We start from the raw sequence: 19222 nt of genomic DNA on the forward strand, positions 1-19222 counted from the left end.
TATGGTAGAAAAGGGAGAAAATATAGATGGAAGTGTAATTTTAAGATTGAAATATAATTGTAGAAGGATTAAAGTAAATAGTGCTGGAACTAGATGATTAATAGAGGAATGTTGATATTTATCAAAAAAATATTGAAGATCTAATAAGATATTTTTAATAAAGTAAATTAAAATTCAAATTAAATTGTAAAACATTCTAACCTTCATCCATATATAAGTAATAAGAGTATTTAAGAAAATCAAATTAGAGTCACACAAACGAAAACAAAATATATGGATCCAATTTTTTTTTTAAATTTTTAAGAGTTCTCTCGGGCAAATATACTTAAACATATTTTTTATTAATAAAAATAAATATAATTTTTATTAATAAAAAATAAAATTAAAAAAAATAACCGTTTACTTTGGTCACCCAAGTTTCTTCAATTTCTTTTCGAATCACCACCGTGGATGCGGACGCCCGGCAGCGACGTAACGTTCCACCAGAAATGAAGACCCTCCACCGCCATTCTCATCATCTCGTATCCTCACCGTGCATCCCGTGGACCCTATAATCATACCCTCCATCCCTCGCCGCTCCAACGGCTCCTATTGCTCCGGCGGCGCCAATGATCCAAAAATTCCTCAATGTGGCAAACCCATCCATCAGCAACCATTGATCAGATGGACCATCAACCTCTCCGCTGTACCCTCCGCAATCATTACTCTTTATAACTCTCAGTACACATGATTAAATGTCCCAACGGCAATTTCGATATTATATCAACTATGCAATGGCAGTTCCGTCATCGTCTTTTGTCCTCCGTGGTGACACCTCTCTCCCCCTCCTTGGCGGAGCGAGAGGTACAACAACCGAGGGGAAGCCCAACAGGATCTCTCCGCGCTCCCCCAAATCCCTCGGTCTCGCGCCTCGAGCTCTCGAATCCCTCTTCGATCCCGCCGAAAGAATCCCGAATTATCTCTTCTTTATCCTCGAAACCCTACCTTCGAAGTCCCCCCGCCTTCGCCGCCGTGGTTCCGGCGAGTCCCACCGCCTTCCGCCGCCGGAGTGGCGCCACGGAGCCGATTCGGGTTTGATCTTGTAGTCCGATCCAGGATTTATTGGGAGGAATGGCGGCACCGGCGAGCCAACCTCCCAGTATGGAGGTCTTCGATGCATATTTTAGGAGGGCCGATTTGGATAAGGACGGGAGGATCAGCGGACCAGAGGCGGTGGCGTTCTTCCAGGGATCCAATTTGCCCAAACACGTGCTGGCTCAGGTACTCTTTTTATAATCGAAGAGCGGATCGGGATTTTTTTGGGTTTGGTAATCAGGCTTTATCTTGAAATATTTTTTGTTTGACTATTTTCTTGGGTTGTTTGATTTTAGTTCCTCTTTGGTGAATTTTTGGTCGAGTTCTGATTGATCTTGGATTGCTCGAAGTTCATATCGGCATAATTTTGACTAAGGTTATTTGAGTTAGGGATCTGGGTATTGTAGATTGGCTTCACTAGTTCTTTGGATTTCATCCTGGCATTGAAATACTTGTATTTTAAACTTCATTCCAACGAGACAGAGCTCAGTATATATAGCAAAAGCTAGTTGGATTTATACCATTTTGGGTTCAAGATCTAGCTAAAGTGTATGGAAATGCTGATTATGTGAAACCTAAATGTTGACTCTGACAAAATATAATTTCTTAACTGTTTTTATGAAACATAAGCGACCAGCATTTCAGTGACATTGCCATTATACTAGAGGCCAAAGGACATTTTTTTGGTTACTCACCAATATATTCAGTATAAGGGGAACTACTTAACTGCAATCATTTTGATCTTGATCCAAGTGCAGTTGCAGCAACCAGAGCATGGCAGGGAGCTGCGGATTTCTTTTTCTGTTCTCTTCTGAACGACTTTGTTTCTTTTGGTGGGACATTACATCTTTCATATAGTCGTGGAAGAAACCAGAATTAGACTGCTGGTCTGCTAAAAGGATAAAATGTCACACATGTTTAAGTGCTATTTGGAGACATTTCAATGTCTCACTTTTTTGGGAAATAAATTATGAAAAATCAACAGGGATGAAAATGTCTGGCAATCCCCTCTTCTCTCTCTCTCTCTGTGCCTAGTTTTCTGTAATTTTTAGTACTAAGAAGTTTTTACTTCATAAACAAAGAATATTAGGGCTTATGTACTTCTCCCTCTCCATCTAATGTGAAGCAGAGGAGACAACCTCCTCTTTGTGGTATTTTTAGAGAAATAAAAACAGAAAAATGCCAAATGGGCCTTAAATTATTGTGTTTGCCCTTTCATCTTTAAGTGACTTGGATGTATATGCACCCATCTAACTAGAGGCTGATCATGATGTTTTCATACTCAAGTTTATCAAGAACAAGAAACAAGTGAAATGACTATTACAAGATTATTGGGCACTCCACTATCATCCAAGCTAAGATTTTAAGAATCGCCAAAATAAAAATAGTGTGAGTGGTACCATACTGTTCCATCATAAAACCGACATCAATACATAATGTGTCAGCACAGAATGTACTCTTGTATCATGTGTCGGTATCTTGTACCATACTGGTTTTACAAAAACTGGAGGTAAACTCTGTGTGTGTGTCAGTACCTGGTGTCATACCATTTTTCAAGGTCTTTTTTTTTTTTTTCCTTTCTTTTTCATGAATACTATTAAGCTGGCATTCATGCATGTTAATATAACATGCATGGGAATTATGGTGCTATATATGTGAAATTGGTTGTTTGCTGGCAAACTTGTATGGTTCTTCTTAATTTAAAAACTAGAGTTATGTTGGTGACATTTCTTTGGAAATAGCGTACTTTAAAGCAAAAAAATGAACTTTGTCTGATGGTTTGATCATATCCTTGGTGTTTCAATTTCTACTTGATCTCTATGCATCTGGAATCCACAGGTATGGGAGTTATAGCAATGCATTAAGGACATGGTGTGATCAAAATGAGCAAATGGTTAGGCCAGCCAATCACCTGTCTTTGTTCAGCACTTGTTGGTCAGAAATACAATTTTAGCCAATAAGGGGACTGGAAGATACCATGTGCCCTCATAAACCTACTAGGGAGTTCCTCATGGTTACGATTTGTTTTGGCTTTGATTAGGTTAATCTGAGGTCTACCCCATCTTTATTTAGTAAATTTATTTTCTATTTTGTAATTTTTGTAATTTAAAATCTTTTAGAATCTTACTACTTATTTATTTTCTTGCGTAGGAAGCAGTTTTAGTCCTTTGAGGTCTCTATATTTAGTAAGATAAGTTGGCTGGGGTTGGGAGGGGGATGGATAATTTTGTTTGAATGATGCAGTCCCAGCTCACGGTTCTGAAAGATATAATAAAGAAAGGGACTCTGACCTTCTCCACCCTTTCTCCTCTTTCTCTACTGAACACTTCTTCGAGATTCCCCTTCTTTCTTCTTTAGCCCTCTGTCATCTTCTAATATGTTGGTTTCAGCTGTTATTCTCTGCTTTCCACAGGACAAACCAGACTGAAGATAGATATCAACAGATCTTTAAACCACTATGACCCTTCGCTTTTGTTTTCTTAATTTTCCATAACTGCTGATGTTCATGCAAAGAATATCAGATCTGCAGAAGTCCGAATTAGTTTCATCTGGCTTACATGAGAGAATTGCTGGCATCTGTGATTATCAGGTTAGCCTATATCTGATGAAAATCCATTTTTGGTCTTTGATGAGAATCATCTAATCTTCCCAGCCTACACCAAGAATCTCCAGCATCTCTACATTGGCTGCATGTCATAAATTTGCAGGAGCAAGAAGGTATTCCATATGTTTCGGTATATAGTTTATGTCCAGATCTGTTGTTTAAAACAAATGCGTGCTGGAAGGAAAATGCATATCTTTGTGTATATCGACGGCATGATGTATCCGATGATGGCATGCGTGTATTGCTAGTCCTAGAACCTTGACCATCATAATTTTTTTTTTTTTTTTTTGCTGTGGAATCCTATGGTATGTGTTTTTTTTAATGATCTACTTATATACAATATGATTTTAAGTTTTAGTAAAATTAGTTTTCTTGTTATGTGGGCCTGGCTTTTTTCTCAGGGTGAAATGTATGTACATTGAGCTTAGGTTCACTGTCAACTTCCAAGAAAAGTTCCATTTTTATGTGTATCAAGATGACTTTCTCTGTCATTGCGCATGAGTGGAGTCTTGACATATTATTTACTGGTTTTGTTCTTGCCCATATCATTCTGGTCTTTTGCAGATTTGGAATCATGCTGATCAGAAGCATACTGGTTACCTTGGGCGCCAAGAATTCTACAATTACCTGAGACTTGTGACAGTGGCACAGAGTGGCCGAGAGCTAACTCCAGATCTAGTCAGGGCTGCCTTATTTGGTCCAGCTGCTGCTAAAATTCCTGCACCACAGATAAATCTCCCATCCATTCCTACGGCTCAGATGAACTCTCTTCCCACACCTACACCTTCCACTCAGATCGGTGTTACGAGTGCAACTCAAAATCCTGGCATTACCGGACAACAGGCACTTCCAAATACAGCTGTTAACCAGCAATTCTTTCCAGCAGGCAACCATTTTATCGGGCCACCTTCAGCCACATCTGCTGCTGCTTCACTTCCACTGCAAGGAGTTGGTCAACGACCACCTGGGGCTGGTAGCATGGTAGGTCCTCATCTTCCAAGTTCAAATACTCCAAATCTACCAGCTGATTGGCTTGGTAGTAGGACAAGTGGGGCTTCAGTAGGGGGAACTTCACAGGGTACTATAAGAGGTGCTACTCCCTCAGCAAACCAAGATGGTTTTGGGACACGACAGTGGGGACCAGCTCCTGCAATAACTCCTAGACCACAAACACCTTCTGCACCTGCATCGGCAGTTCCACCGAAATCACCTACTTCTGCCTCATTATCTTTCCAACCAGTTGCTGTGGATTCAAAAACTTCAATTGTATCTGGAAATGGCTTTTCTTCTGATTCATCTTTTGGAGGAGATATATTTTCTGCCACCCCCCTGGCAAAGCAAGACAAGTCACCAACCTTCGCTACAACTAATGTATCGAGCTCGTCCAGTGTTGGCACAGCTATTTCTGGGTCTCAAGGTTCCATTAAGCCAGGGCAAGTGGATTCATTGCAAAACACACCATCACTTCCTCTTGGTGGTAATCAGTTGCAACGGACTCAGTCACTGGTCAAGCAAAACCAACTAGGTGCGATACAGAGCACTTCAGCATTAACCGTCCCTAATATTCCAGTTGGAGCTGTTGGTCCTGCTTCCAGTCAGTCCCAGATACCATGGCCAAAAATTTCGCAATCTGATGTTCAAAGATACAGTGGAATATTTGTGCAGGTAGACAAGGATAGAGATGGGAAAATCACTGGTCAAGAGGCACGCAATCTGTTCCTGAGTTGGAAACTACCTAGAGGTGGATATTTTTCAACTGCTAAATGTTGCTTTGGATATTTGTTTTTCCTAGATAATTTAGTGCAATTAAATAATGTGATGTGCAACTTTTATTTCTTTTAGAAATATTTAAAAAAAGGGTCTTGACTTGGATACATTAATGTGTTCATAAAATTGGGAAATTAAATGCTAGTATTCCTTCAAGTTCCTTTGGTCTTTTCTTTGTTGCCTTTTCCTGCCTTTTTAAACTTGCAGTACTTAATCTAATTATCATGTTGGTTGCAGTATATCTCTATTTTTTTTCCTGCATTTTACATCTAAAAGAAATAGATTGCTTAAGGCCATTATTGTTGTATTTTATTTGCACCTTTTGGTAATGCTGTTTTTGTTCTGCATTTTCCAGAGGTCTTAAAGCAGGTGTGGGATTTATCTGACCAGGATAATGATAGCATGCTTTCGCTGAGGGAGTTCTGTACAGCCTTATATTTAATGGAGAGATACCGAGAAGGGCGCAGTCTTCCAGCTGTGCTTCCAGATGGCCTTAGGTCTGATGAGGCATTTTCCCTTACTACTGGTCAACCTTCAACTGCATATGGTGGTCCAGTCTGGCAGCCGAGGCCTGGTATTTCTTGAACACAATTTATGAGTCCATTGTTCTGTTTTCTGCAACTTCTATAGTTCCAGTTTGTTGTTCCTTTCTTTTGTCATATAATTGCAATATTTTGTGATGTGGGTTTTGAAAAATCCATGGCTCAGGATTATCACCTCAAGGGTTCCCTGCATCACAGCCTGTAATACATATGACTTCAGTGAAGCAACCTGTGCAAACTCTGACCCCTTCTCAGACTGATGTCACGGCGCAGCCAACAGAACAGAAATCAAGGGTCCCAGTATTGGAGAAGCATCTGGTTGACCAACTAAGCAATGAGGAGCAGAGTGCACTGAACTCAAAGTTCCAGGAGGCTACAGATGCAGACAAAAAGGTATCTTTTCTCCACCGTTTTTTTTTTTGGTTGAAAGTGCTCTTCTGATCTCTTGTCCATTTTTTCACCATTGCATTATCTCCATATTCTTTGTTGATGACTTGGTCGACTGTTTGATGATCAAGACCTAGCTTTTATACTATGATTTCTATGAAGGATGGTCATTGCTATCTATCACTTGGCTTCTTAATCTCAAAACCTAGTGGATCTTTCTCGTGGATATCTCCTTCTGTGCTACTTTTTTTTTCAATTTTTTAATTTTGATTTGTAGGGAAAATGTTAATTTATATCTAACGTCATTGCCATTTTCTTTTCCTTTGTTGTTTGTGAACTCTTTGTTTTTGGCAAAAATTCCTAGATTTAATATTTCTTCTTGTTTGTGGATTCATTAGTGTATTGCTTCTGGTAGTTTATTATTGCTTAGTGCATAAACCTGTGGCTAGTTGTGTCATATTGTGTTCACCGTCATTTTGTTTTTACCTTGCCTAGCAGTGCGAATTATGCCACATTATTTTCTAAAGCAAGAATGGAATTTTTTGCTCTATGTTGGATTGGATGCACTCTCTTTCGTTTTTCCTAAAACTGTCTAACCCCTAGTTCCGATTCCTCCTAAATGGACCAGCGAATACCCAAGAGAAACTGTACAGCAAGGACCAAAGGGACACTATGTTATTTTTCTATCTGTCTATATTAATCAGGGCCTGACTCCTAACAACTAACAATAATGGGAGTTGCGACTAACATTCAACAAATGATACATAAACCATCCTTAACTCTTTGTCATACCACAGATATTCTGCACTGCATATATGCATGATCATATATCCACCTTGTCAGATCACAAGCGTTCTGTTGAGAAAGCCAAAGCATTTCTATAGGTTCTAACATGTGACAATTTTTGTTAAGTTACAACTAAGAATGTTCTTAAATTTTTGAACAGATCTTGTTTTTGCTTGATTTCTATACTCTGCATCAGAGGCCACTGGTAGGTGATGTGTTTCCAAGAAGTTGTCATTGTCCTCCCATCTTGAACTTTGTCTTACTTCAAAGTTGGTAATTGTGATGGATGTAATATCCAATTTTGTCAATCTTTTACCCCTAAGATATGATTGAAACTGAGACACCATAACATTGGATTCCTTGTCTTTTTAGAATTTTCAATCATACAACACCTTTGCAGAGGAACTGTTAAAAGTCTAGGAAACATAAATTTTAATGGCCTAAGGTCACACCACCAAACTCTTTTTAATCTTTCTCTCTGCCCTTATTTTAAATTTCTCCAAAATTTTTGAAACACCTGTCCCTGAACAGAGGAGACTATTCTAAAGGACCTACGAGTGCACATCACCTTTCCCCCATGCATCCTATAAGATCTGCTCATCATACTTATGATCCCAATCTTAATAACCATTCTCCTAGCAAAGCTTCCTCACCCACAAATTTCCTTCTCTTCAAATCGACAAACTATCTCCCAATAGTTAATGGTTTTATGTGATATATTGTAAATCTTATGGATATTAAATCAAGGTTCACATCTCTATATCATACCTTCTATGGGTACCATGTTTGTATAGTGTTGGTATGCCTGGTATTTGGGTTGGTTTGGCATACCAAGACTCGGTATGCCTTCATACTGAGTCCCAGTTCATTAGTGGTATAGTATGGTAATGCCCTATATGGGGCGATACACACTGGTACGACGAATCTTGTTAATTAAACTAAATTAGTTAGAATTTTATGTTGTAAATCATGAAGCTACTGAACTTTGCAGATCTAGTTCTAAATAGATTTCCAGTAGAGGCCATTTAAAATTCGATTATTATTTGTGCTTTACATATTAGTGATTCCTAGTAACAGCTGTCTGCTTATCAATACTTAATTGAGTTCTTCAATATGATCACATGCTTTATCGCTGTCCCTGTCTTTGCTGAGTTTCCTATTTTCATTGGATTCTTGTCCATGGAACTTGATATACACTACCTTTTTGGATGAAAGGTTCAAGAATTGGAAAAGGAGATACTAGATTCTAAAGAGAAGATCGAGTTTTACCGTGCCAAGATGCAAGAACTTGTAAGTGTCTTCTTCTTAATGCTTAAATGATGTGAATGAATATTGTTTTTTGGCTTCTTTTATTAAATGAACTCAAATTGCTATTTCATTTGTAAATATCTAGTTTATATGCTAATTTCTGAGGCCATCTAACTGTAATGGTTGTATTTTACTGGTTCTGTTTCGAAAAAGTAGGCAATTTTTATATCTGCTTCCATCTTCTCTTTGTTAGTATTTTCAGATAATGACTATAAAGATATTCCGTATAATTATAGACATACTTTTGATGCTAATAACATATCCCTTGTCTAGACTATATCAACAATCAGTATTGGTGTTCAACATGATTTTTATATTACCCATCTATTTGTTAATTAAAATTGGGGCGATCAATATAGATATTGTAGATTGAAATTTTTGGACATCCATGGTTTAGATTGAGAGTGGTGTATAGTTGCATGAAGGGGGTTTGTATTCAGGTGCTGGAGTGGAAAAATATGGTCCAAGAAATGATAGGAAGCAAAAACATTTAATAATTCCATATCTTTTCAAAAAATGCAAGTTTATATATTCAAAATATATTCAAATGGGCATAAACCTAAGGTGACTAAAATTGCCAAGTGAATGGTGGTCAAGTACATCATGACAGCAAGCATGGTAAGCAGTGTTACCTGGAGACTCATGTCCAGCTCCAAAAATCCATGTCGGATATGCATTTGAGTCGGATATGTATCGGATGCTAGGATACTTATAATAATGTCTTTTGTAGTCACTTTAAAGAGTGGGTGAGAGTTTAACTCTTCCAACAATGAGTAAGTTGAACATTTCCAACAGTGAGTTTGATCTTCTAATTTGATATTGGGAGTGATTAGTTGTTCTTTTTCAAGATTTGTTTAAGGATATATGTATTGAAACAACTTCAAAATTTTTTTACGCTAATATCTTTTAAGTTAATTAGAGAGTTTGAATAAATAATATGTATATGGAAAGATCCTAACCAAGATTCACCGTCTCGATATCGAATCCCAACTGCTGGTACCATCCTATTATAGTGTCGGTATGTCTGATATGGTACCTGGTTTGGCATATCGAGTGTTAGTACATCCTCCATTCCATGTACTGATTCGGTACTAGTACAATATGGTATGGTAGGTCTGCACGGGTATGAATTGATACGGTAAATCTTTATCTTAACATATGCCCACTGTACCGATCCTTATCATCTTGTACTGACAATATCATACCGTACTTGTAAGGTAGTTGTAAGGTAGTGGTGCTGTAACGAGGTTCAGTTTGGTATATGAGCTAAACCAGTCTGAACCAAGCGGAAGCGCCCATACTGTCCAATACTGACCTGTACCACTTGGTTTTGGGCGGTACCTTGGCTGGGAGTGAGAAAAGTGTTGAGAGCCTATCTCAATACAAGATGCATGCTGTCTGCCAAGTTGGTATGGTTCCTAATAGCAGTTTTGTGGACCTTGATCTTAACAAACAATGTCTTTTTAACATTTTCTTTTAATAGTAAACAGATAATATTTAAAAGTTAATCTATAATTTAGTTAAATTTATATGTTATCCTACGTATCCTTATAGATCTCTCTTTTTCCCTCTTGCCGAGTTAGACACTGGGATATGTGTCTGAACCAGATACTCGTATCTGTATCCATGCAACATTGGTTATTAGTATGAGCATGTAAAAGCTTGGAGCTCTGCAAAAGTAGAAGTTGGAGCATGTAAGCATGTTTCACATTTAAAAAATGGAAAACATGTTGCTAAAATTTGGTGAACTTTTGTGGTGTGGGCTTGCTTAATTTAATGTTGCTAGATGATATTATCGATCATCAGCTAGTAATTTTCTGGTTGTTGGCTGTAGCTATATGTGCATATTTGTGCACACACCCTGAGTCAGTCGGTTTAACGATTCAGATCAGTAATGCCACACCTAGGTATACTATTAGAATTTCATGCGTTAACTAAATATTTAATTAAAATGTTACTAAATTATCTGATGTGCTTTATAGTGATCTATAAGTATAATCTGCCTTCTATTTTAACATTTCCTTCATTGTATGGTAATACTTAATTGTTTTGTGTATTAGGTTCTTTACAAAAGCAGGTGTGATAACAGGCTAAATGAGATCACTGAAAGGGCTTCTACTGATAAACGCGAGGTACCATGCTCTCAAAATTTTGATATGGAACTGCTTTTTATAGTGTTTTTAGAAATGTGGCATAATATGCTGTTTGTTGTTGTTTTCTTTAGTGTTTTTTCTGGTGTCTGACATTGGTTTTAAGTTATATCAAGAGAAAAGATAAGAACAATTATTTTGGGTGCAAAATGATGTTTTCAATACCTATGGTTCATTATGTATTGCATTAATCATGTGGATCACAAAATATTGCCTTTCATTATTTTGTTATATTTGCAGTATTAGAAAACTTCTTTCATTAATTCTATATATATAAAAAAATGTCTCTTTACCTAACCTGAACTTAAGAGCATTTTTGCTTATTCTATTTATGATATTAAAGGTTCAAGGTGACTGGGTTTCAGTACTCTAATTTAGCTTTCTTTTGAGAATAAGAGGTTTAGGATTATTTTCCATCTTTTAGTACAATTTGGGCATGTTACCTCTCGAAATATACTTGGGTGCAAACATTATACACCTTTATGGGTGCATCAACCTGCTGATATAGTTTGAAGACATTGACAGTGAGAATTGTTGATATGATGCTTACTAGATGAGTTATTCTTTGTAAACCTTGCATTGTCTTTGTACTGAGTATTTACTACCATTTGGTAGTGCCATGTTATCTCTCAAATGTCTTTTGTTTTTTAATGGTGTTATGGATACAAAAATTATGTTTTTTATGTTTACATATGAACTATTTACAGCAATAATTGTAAATATCATTTTTAACCCTACCCTAATCACAAAAAAAATGCTGCCACATGAATTTTTTCAGTTTGAATCTTTGGCAAAGAAGTATGAACAAAAGTGCAAGCAAGTTGGAGATGTGGCGTCAAAACTTACAATTGAGGAGGCTAGTTTTCGTGATATTCAGGTATGTTTGCATCTTAACCTAGAAAAGGTCTTGAAAGAGCAATCAATTCAAAGTCCTAATTTTTTTTATACTGCTTTCTGGAGCATTTTCTCGTGGTCTGTTAGTTCGAGTATATCCTGTTTCATTTGTAGGAAAGAAAACTGGAATTGTATAATGCAATAGTCAAAATGGGACAAGATGGAAGTGCTGACAGTGTGCTTCAGGTAGAATGTGGTTGTGCTGTTTTTGTTGTTCCCTTAATTAGGCAGTGTGACTCAACTTCTCTATTGCCTCTCCAGGTTCGAACTGATCAGATACAATCTGATCTTGAGCGGCTTGTGAAAGCTTTGAACGAACAATGCAAACGATTTGGATTACGTGCCAAACCAACTTCGCTGGTTGAGCTTCCTTTTGGTAACCATACTTTATGCTGTCCCATTTTTTTGGTAGTATTTTTATTTGATATTTCTTCTTGTGTAAAATATAATGGATGAGTAAAGGGCCTGTGTGTTTCAGCTGGGACTTCTCCGTATCAATATGCTATAACTATTCAGTGTCCACACCTATTCATTCTCAGTTCACAAGACTGGTTATTACTTAACATATCAACATGCATTCTGTATCTTGCTTGTTTTGGCTTGTTTTCATCATTTATTGTTTACATTTGAATGTACCTTGACTAATATCTCATCAGATATTTTTACTTTTTAGCCACATATAATATATACCTTACCTGGTTTCTTTTTGTTTATTTTCCTTTTCTTTTTTCTTTAAGGTTGGCAACCTGGCATACAAGAAGAGGCTGCTGATTGGGATGAAGACTGGGACAAACTAGAAGATGATGGTATGCTTTGGGGCACTTCATATATTAACAAACATATTAGTTTTTTTCATGAGACCTGAATAAGTCATAAAATTTTGAAAATATAATTCACATACTAACAGATTCTGAAAGGCATTGTCTTTTCCCCCCCTAAGATGTGTATAATGTTATTTAACCTTCTACCTCATGTTTTAAGATGTCTGGAAACTAATTACAACTTTTTGAGATGGGATCTTTCTTACATGGGTCCGGTTATGGTTGTCCGGTAGTGTGTCTAGGAGTTAGACTTATACTCAAATTTTGGGATTTGGGGACCTGGCTTCAAAGGATCCAAAAGTTGGATATAGGTATATGTATATTTTATATTATTGTGAAGATTTTAAATCCCGTGGGACGGGGTTGTCCCAGTTTTTCTATAGAACAGGATGTGCCGCTGTCCCGTTCCGTCCCAACACTTGGGATAGAGGATGTCCCAAGACGTTCCGATCGGAATGCTGGGATGCTAGCGGGACGGCCTTATCCCGACACAGGAGATGGTACCACCCCTTCAACGTCCCACGGGACGTCTTGTTGGGACCTAAATTCTTGATTATTGTCAATATACAGTTTACCCCAAATAGTTGGAAAAAGGCTAGATGGCTATGGTTATGGTAATTTACAATTTACCCTTGTACAGTTAGCAGCTAACACTTAATCTTTGTACATAATCAAGCCTTTGTTTCCACACAAGCAACCTTTTTCATTATTGTTTCATATACTTTTATGCACAAACAGGGTGCAAAATGAAATTATCACTAAGGTCTAAAAATAAAAAACTTAGTCAATAGGGGCTGAATATATATACCAATTCATTCAAGGACTATGAATTAATCTTTTCCTTTAAAAGCGCATATATGATGCATGCGCTAATCCCTAATAAAACCCCCTCAGCTTTCTTCTTTTCCCGACACCTTCTCTATCCTTTTCTTTTACGCTGCTGCCCTAGATCTGTCCGCTGTCCTTCTGATGATGCCTCGAAAATCTGCGAGACATAGCACACAAAACGACACACCTCCGGCCCTGCTCATCCTAGTCCCCCTTTCCCCTTCTGAATCTGCACTAGACCTCTGTTGCTGGAGCGATGGCTTTGAAAACTAAACTGATGTGTTGGACCTGTATCCCATGCATGTGTCATGTTGTGTCGTGTTGAGGTGGATATTTTGGTGCAGACAAAAGAACCCAGGTATGACAGGATGGGACCATCATATTTGTATGTCGATCATCCTAGAATAATGAATCCAGTGTATTGTGATGTCGGCTAAAATTTTAGCATTAGTGGCAGGCATGGAAATGCTAATCAGAAGATAACATGACAGGACGACAATACTAGCTGTATCTGCTATGATTTTTTGTTAAGTGAGCCAACTGAATCTAACACTGGCTTCTTATTGAATCATGATAATATCTTCTCAGTTTAATATGTGCATTATAATGCCATAGTTTTCTCATTCCAGATGTATTTGCATGTAAATTTTTCACATTTGAATTTAGCGATCTCAAGCTTGGGTCTTTTTTGGTTAACCGAACAGACAGCTTACTGCTGTATCTCTTCTGGGTTTTGTTGGAAACTAAGTAACTTCATTCAGTAAACCTTTCCCAAGTGTTTTCCCTCTTCTTTTGCTACTGCCTGCTAGGCTAAACTCAATAAACATATGCATGTATTTATCCACACATTTACTGATCCCAAAATATTATCTTATCTTTCATTTACTAATTGAGATTCCTTGTGTAAAGTCTAGGGTTGGAGAGAGAAGAGAAAGATGTAGGAGAAAATGTGAGATTGAAAAACTGTAATTTTACCTTCCACATATAATGATGATAAAAAATCCTCTAGAAATATGAAAGATTAATTATTTGGGTATATTCTGAACCAATACATCCAATGCTTATCAAGGAGGCGAATATATATCATATAAGCCAAGCAAGAAGTTGGAATGAATAGACTGAACCCAGTTTTGAGTCAAGGACTTAGAAAACAAATCAGCAAGCTGGTATTCAGATCGCATGTAAGGAGTAGAAATAAGGCCACATGTTTCCTTCTTCACAAACAAAAGGGCTGACGTGCTTGGTATGCTCATGAAAAGACGGGATTGGGGGCAACATTGCTTGCAGCTTCTTTGTCAGAGAAGAGCTTTAAAGGTTTAATGACATTAAAGCCATTATATTGAAGAAGATATATCTTAACTATGCTAACTCTCAAATGGTGTGCACCATGTTCTTGTATTTTGAATCAGCACTCAAATAAGCAACCACAATTTGATTCTTGCTCCATGTGACAAGGTTACCTTCTAGGAAGTATGGTATCCTACATTTATCCCTCTTTGATGGAGAACCAGTGCAACCAGCATTAGTATATTCTTCAACCTGCAGGTTGCCATGAGACCTATATACTAACCCTGAACCTGGAGCTCCTTTGAAATATTTTACAATATGCATCTCAACATCCTAGTGAGGTACACAAGGAGCCTCCATGCATTGACTGAACACATTTGCAACAGAGAAGATACGTGGTCTGGTGATTGTAAGAGATTTCAGTTCGCCAACCAACTGCCAATATCTACTTGCATCAGAAAGTATCTTCCTTTGATCTGTTGATTAGCCACCACTTAATATTAGGATCTAAAGGAGTATCTACTGGTTTCATTTGCAACATTCTCTCTCTCCAAGTAAATCCAACGCATTTTCTTGAAATAGGTTGATTCAACTTTTGATTAAACAGAAGAAGATGGTGGGTCCATAACTCACAAGTCCTAGGATCAGAATGTGGCTATATTATCATGTTAACGAACCACTTGTCCTCAAAATTTTAAGCTGGTAAAGAATTGGTCAACAATGTATATGGCTTAACATCTCCCCCTCATGCCCAGGGAGGGACAAACAAGGAAAGACACAGTACGAGACAACTTGGTTAATTAAATAACTCACAGAGGGGATTTGAACTCATAGGTCATGATGTTCAACAACCTGAGCTCTGATACCATGTAAGTTCTAGAGTTAGAGGGAAGAGAGAAGAGGAAAAGGTAGGTAAAACATGAGGGGGAAAATCTGTTAATTTTCCCTTGATTTCTGCATAATTGCAACTAGAAATTCTATACAAAAGACAAAGGGCTAATATACTGCTGCTTTTTTGCTATATCCCAAACACATACATATAAGGCCTTGCATTTATCATATAAACAATCCTTGTTGTCTTTAATTGGTTGATTGTCTCTAAAGCCTTCCATGAGCTTTTCCTTTGATTCATTCATCAGCTTTTCCTTTGTTTCATCTATTTTCCTCAGTCCATTCTTTGGCCTGTTTGTTGTGTTGATAAATTTGCAGTCTACAAAGAAGTTTATAAATCTCCGTATAGTGAGCACACTGAAGGGTTCAAATCTTTTCTGTTTTATAGGTCTCTGTCTAAGAATAATAAATGACTACCAGCATGGTGGTTCCTTTGTCCAACGTCTGAGGTTTCTTTCCAAATGTTGGACGCAGCAAGGATATTTAAATCCTGTTATTTCTCTTTGTTTTGCCAATGCTTAACCTTTTGGTGGTGGTAACTTTTTCATTTTTTTACTTGTCTAAGGTTGATTAGTTATATGCTTTTTGATGCCGATGTATAAAAACAGTCTCTTTCACATTATGTTACTCTAATAATTTATGTGATGGTTATGGTGCATATATAATACATAGAGTTTCCATAGACTGACATGTTGTTTGCCTGGTGATGCATTTGGCATTTGCTTCTCTAAATAATTTATATAGTCGAGACTTTATTTTGTTGCCTTTTTTGATCAAACAAATCCATTCGTTGCCAGTCTTTTCCCCGCTCCAATATGACACCCGAAGATTGGCCCAGCCCTGACATGACCCCACCTACACTGTATGTGGAACCAATCTCTGATTGCCACATAGGCTGGGGAACCAAGTGGTGAATGGACTCTTGAAGGAAGGAAAATAACATCTTCCTTTCAATTCAAGAATTTTTCGAAATCTTGACAAATGTCTGTTTCCTATCAAAAGTGGTATCCTTTTCCGGAGAACTTGCGAAATTCCTTTGTCCAAGCTTTATTAGATCACCTACTGGTGAAAGGCCATGCAAATTTACATTATTGGCATGGCTTTTCACCAGAAATTTTTATTTACTAGCAGGTCATTTTTCTTTTATCGTCCAATGCTTGCATCCCTGTTGACCCTATTTCCTTTTGTTTTTAAATCAAATGTATATAACTCATAACATTGTTTAATAATACTTATCATTTCTGTGATCGATAGTTATAAGTTCCTATTGGTGAATCTTATTGCACATCCTATTTTTCTTTCAGGGTTTACACTTATAAAGGAGCTTACTGTGGAAGTGGAAAATGTTGTTGCCCCTGCAAAACCCAAGCCTCCAACGGTTCACAAAGATAAAATCTCCAAGGATGAGGCATCTGCAGTTGTATCATCATCCGATGTTGATAACAAAATTGAGAAGCCTTCTACCCCTCGGTCCCCTCCGGAGCAGATGGCTGAGAGTGAATTGACTGATGCCCGTAGTGAAGATGGATCAGAAAAAAGCTCCCCTGGCAGTCCTGGAAGAAATGCTGTGGACAATCCCTCTGAAGAAAATCATCTGACACAATCTGGAGTACATGATATCTCAGCCCGTGCTAGAGAAAGTAATAGGTATTTTTTGATTCCCTACTGCTTTCTTTTAGCTGTGCTAATTCTTCATTGAGGCTGTGGTACCAAAGTAGGGCATGCATAGACACCCATATGGGTGCCTATATTTTCTGATGTCCCTCTTGGTAGTTTCGGAAGTCCAGGCAGGTTTGGATGTGGGATGAGCTCAAGCTAGGACTTTGAACCAGGGTTTGCAGAGGTCAGGTTCTGTTTTTGAAATCAGGCTCAGTCTTGGCCTGGGCCATCTAAGAGTCTAAGTAGATATTTCAGGCCCGGCCCCAAGGCCATCCTGTTGGCAGCCCTGATAATATGTAAGAAAACATTTGAATAAGTAATAATAAAGAAAGAAATCATGAGCAAATAAGTTTCTTCTCTCATAAAAATAATTAGCCTGGTTTGCTTAGAACCAGTAGGAATGATGCTAGTTGGACTATTTCACATGCAACCACTTATATGTGCATTGCAAACTTGTCATTACCCTTGTTTGCTTAGAACCATCTCATTAAGGGCCATGCTGACCTGTGATGCTTTCATGGAAGGTCATGCAAGTCCGATGTGCATGAGTCCAGATTCCTTTTATATTTTTGTAGTGGCTTTACCCTTTTTTATGCCTACAACTTTGGTGACATGCGGTATGGCATAATATAGGACTGAAAATATGCCTTCACCGTGGTTAACCTGTATATTTGTTGGGCAATAAACAGTACACTACCATTATGTCATATTTTCAAAAGCAATAATGTACATTTTTTTTGTTTCCATTCCGTCTTTTACAGTTCTTGTGATTTCATATGATGGCTAGATCTAGAGAATCTGACTTTCTATGTACTGCAGTGATCATGGTGGTGCTGAATCCTCTATGTCGGGGCACAAGTTTGGTGATGAGCCTTCATGGGGTCCAACTTTTGATCATGGTGATGATGGTGATTCGATATGGAACTTTGATTCGAAGGTAAATCAATTTATTGTTCCAGTAAACTATTCTCTATCAGGCCATCTCTTAATGCAATGTGCACATGATGGCTTTGTTTAGTTTCTGATGTTGCAATCTCACGTGTTCAGGAGAGTGATAACGAGAAGAGCAGACACAACCTCTTTGGATCTGATGACTTTGGTCTATATCCAATCAGGACAGACTCTCCAAGTGCAGCTAGCGTGTTTGGAAAAGAGAAGAAAAACCCATTATTTGATTCAGCTCCAAGCACACCTCTGTTCAGCTCTAGCTTCTCACCAAGGTTTAATGAAGGGCCAGATGACAACTCTTTTGACAGTTTTGCCCATTTTGATTCCTTCAGAATGCAAGAAACTGGTGTTACACACAATCAGATTTTTGCAAGGTTTGATTCCATTCGTAGCACCACGGACTATCATGACAGTGGTGTTCCACAGAATGAGACCCTTGCAAGGTTTGATTCTATGCATAGTACGACTGACCATCCACAGCATCAGACCTATGCAAGGTTCGACTCCATTCGTAGCACCACTGACTTCAGCAGGGGTTTCTCTTTTGATGATGCTGACCCCTTCGGTTCCGGACCATTCAAGACTTCAGAAAGTCATAGCCCAAGAACTGGAACTAATAATTGGAGTGCATTTTAATCAGTAGTATGTTACTGAGAAAGCTTCTTATGTCTGCCTTAATGCTGGATTATCCATTCAGCAATGAGATCTTTTGTGTGCTCTAAACCTGCGAAGATTGTTTGGTTGTGTGTTAGGAGAACGTCTGTATTCTTTGTTATTATCATTTTTTTCCCCCTTTAAATCTCTGTTTGTGAGGCATGAGAATAGAAAAATTTTCCTTTATTCTGCTTACATATCTCTTTTGACGTGGCCCAAGGAACATTCTTTGTGGCATGTATTCCTTGTCTTTTAAGCATTTCAAGCAGAACATATTGAGGTATTCTGTCCATTATTTTGTTTGTGGTGATGGATTCTTGTATTTTGTAGTAACCTGAAGGCAAGGAAAGACGATTTTGAATGCCATACGGTAAACTGAACCACATCTTTTCTTCATCAGAGAAAAATTGTCTTTTTAAAGTAACACGGTTTAAGCTTGTATTTCGTGGCGACAGGTCAATGCTTTGTACGTGAGTCTTAATATTCTGGTCCATACGATTGTTGTGGGTCTTGGTTTGCATCCGAGGTGGAATCCTGGAAGCATTTATATTTTTCTTGTGAAACACTTTTCTCATGAAAATTATCTGTAAAATAAATTCTCAGGGATTCAAAAAATACAGG

The 19222-nt window shown here is 37.8% G+C and overlaps 1 protein-coding gene across 1 annotated transcript; it reads left to right on the forward strand.

Annotated features, from left to right (window-relative positions):
• Nucleotides 1-845: 845 nt before the first annotated feature.
• Nucleotides 846-18893, forward strand: LOC105058863 (uncharacterized). Its single transcript, XM_010941921.4, has 13 exons — nt 846-1260; nt 4244-5420; nt 5802-6020; nt 6155-6381; nt 8377-8451; nt 10530-10601; nt 11398-11496; nt 11628-11699; nt 11775-11889; nt 12251-12319; nt 16645-16987; nt 17819-17936; nt 18047-18893. Exons 1-13 carry the CDS (start codon nt 1111-1113, stop codon nt 18581-18583), a joined length of 3273 nt encoding a protein of 1090 aa, XP_010940223.1. The 5' UTR covers nt 846-1110; the 3' UTR covers nt 18584-18893.
• Nucleotides 18894-19222: the final 329 nt, after the last annotated feature.

This window comes from Elaeis guineensis, chromosome 16, assembly GCF_000442705.2.
Source record: "Elaeis guineensis isolate ETL-2024a chromosome 16, EG11, whole genome shotgun sequence".
Lineage (NCBI taxonomy): Eukaryota > Viridiplantae > Streptophyta > Magnoliopsida > Arecales > Arecaceae > Elaeis > Elaeis guineensis.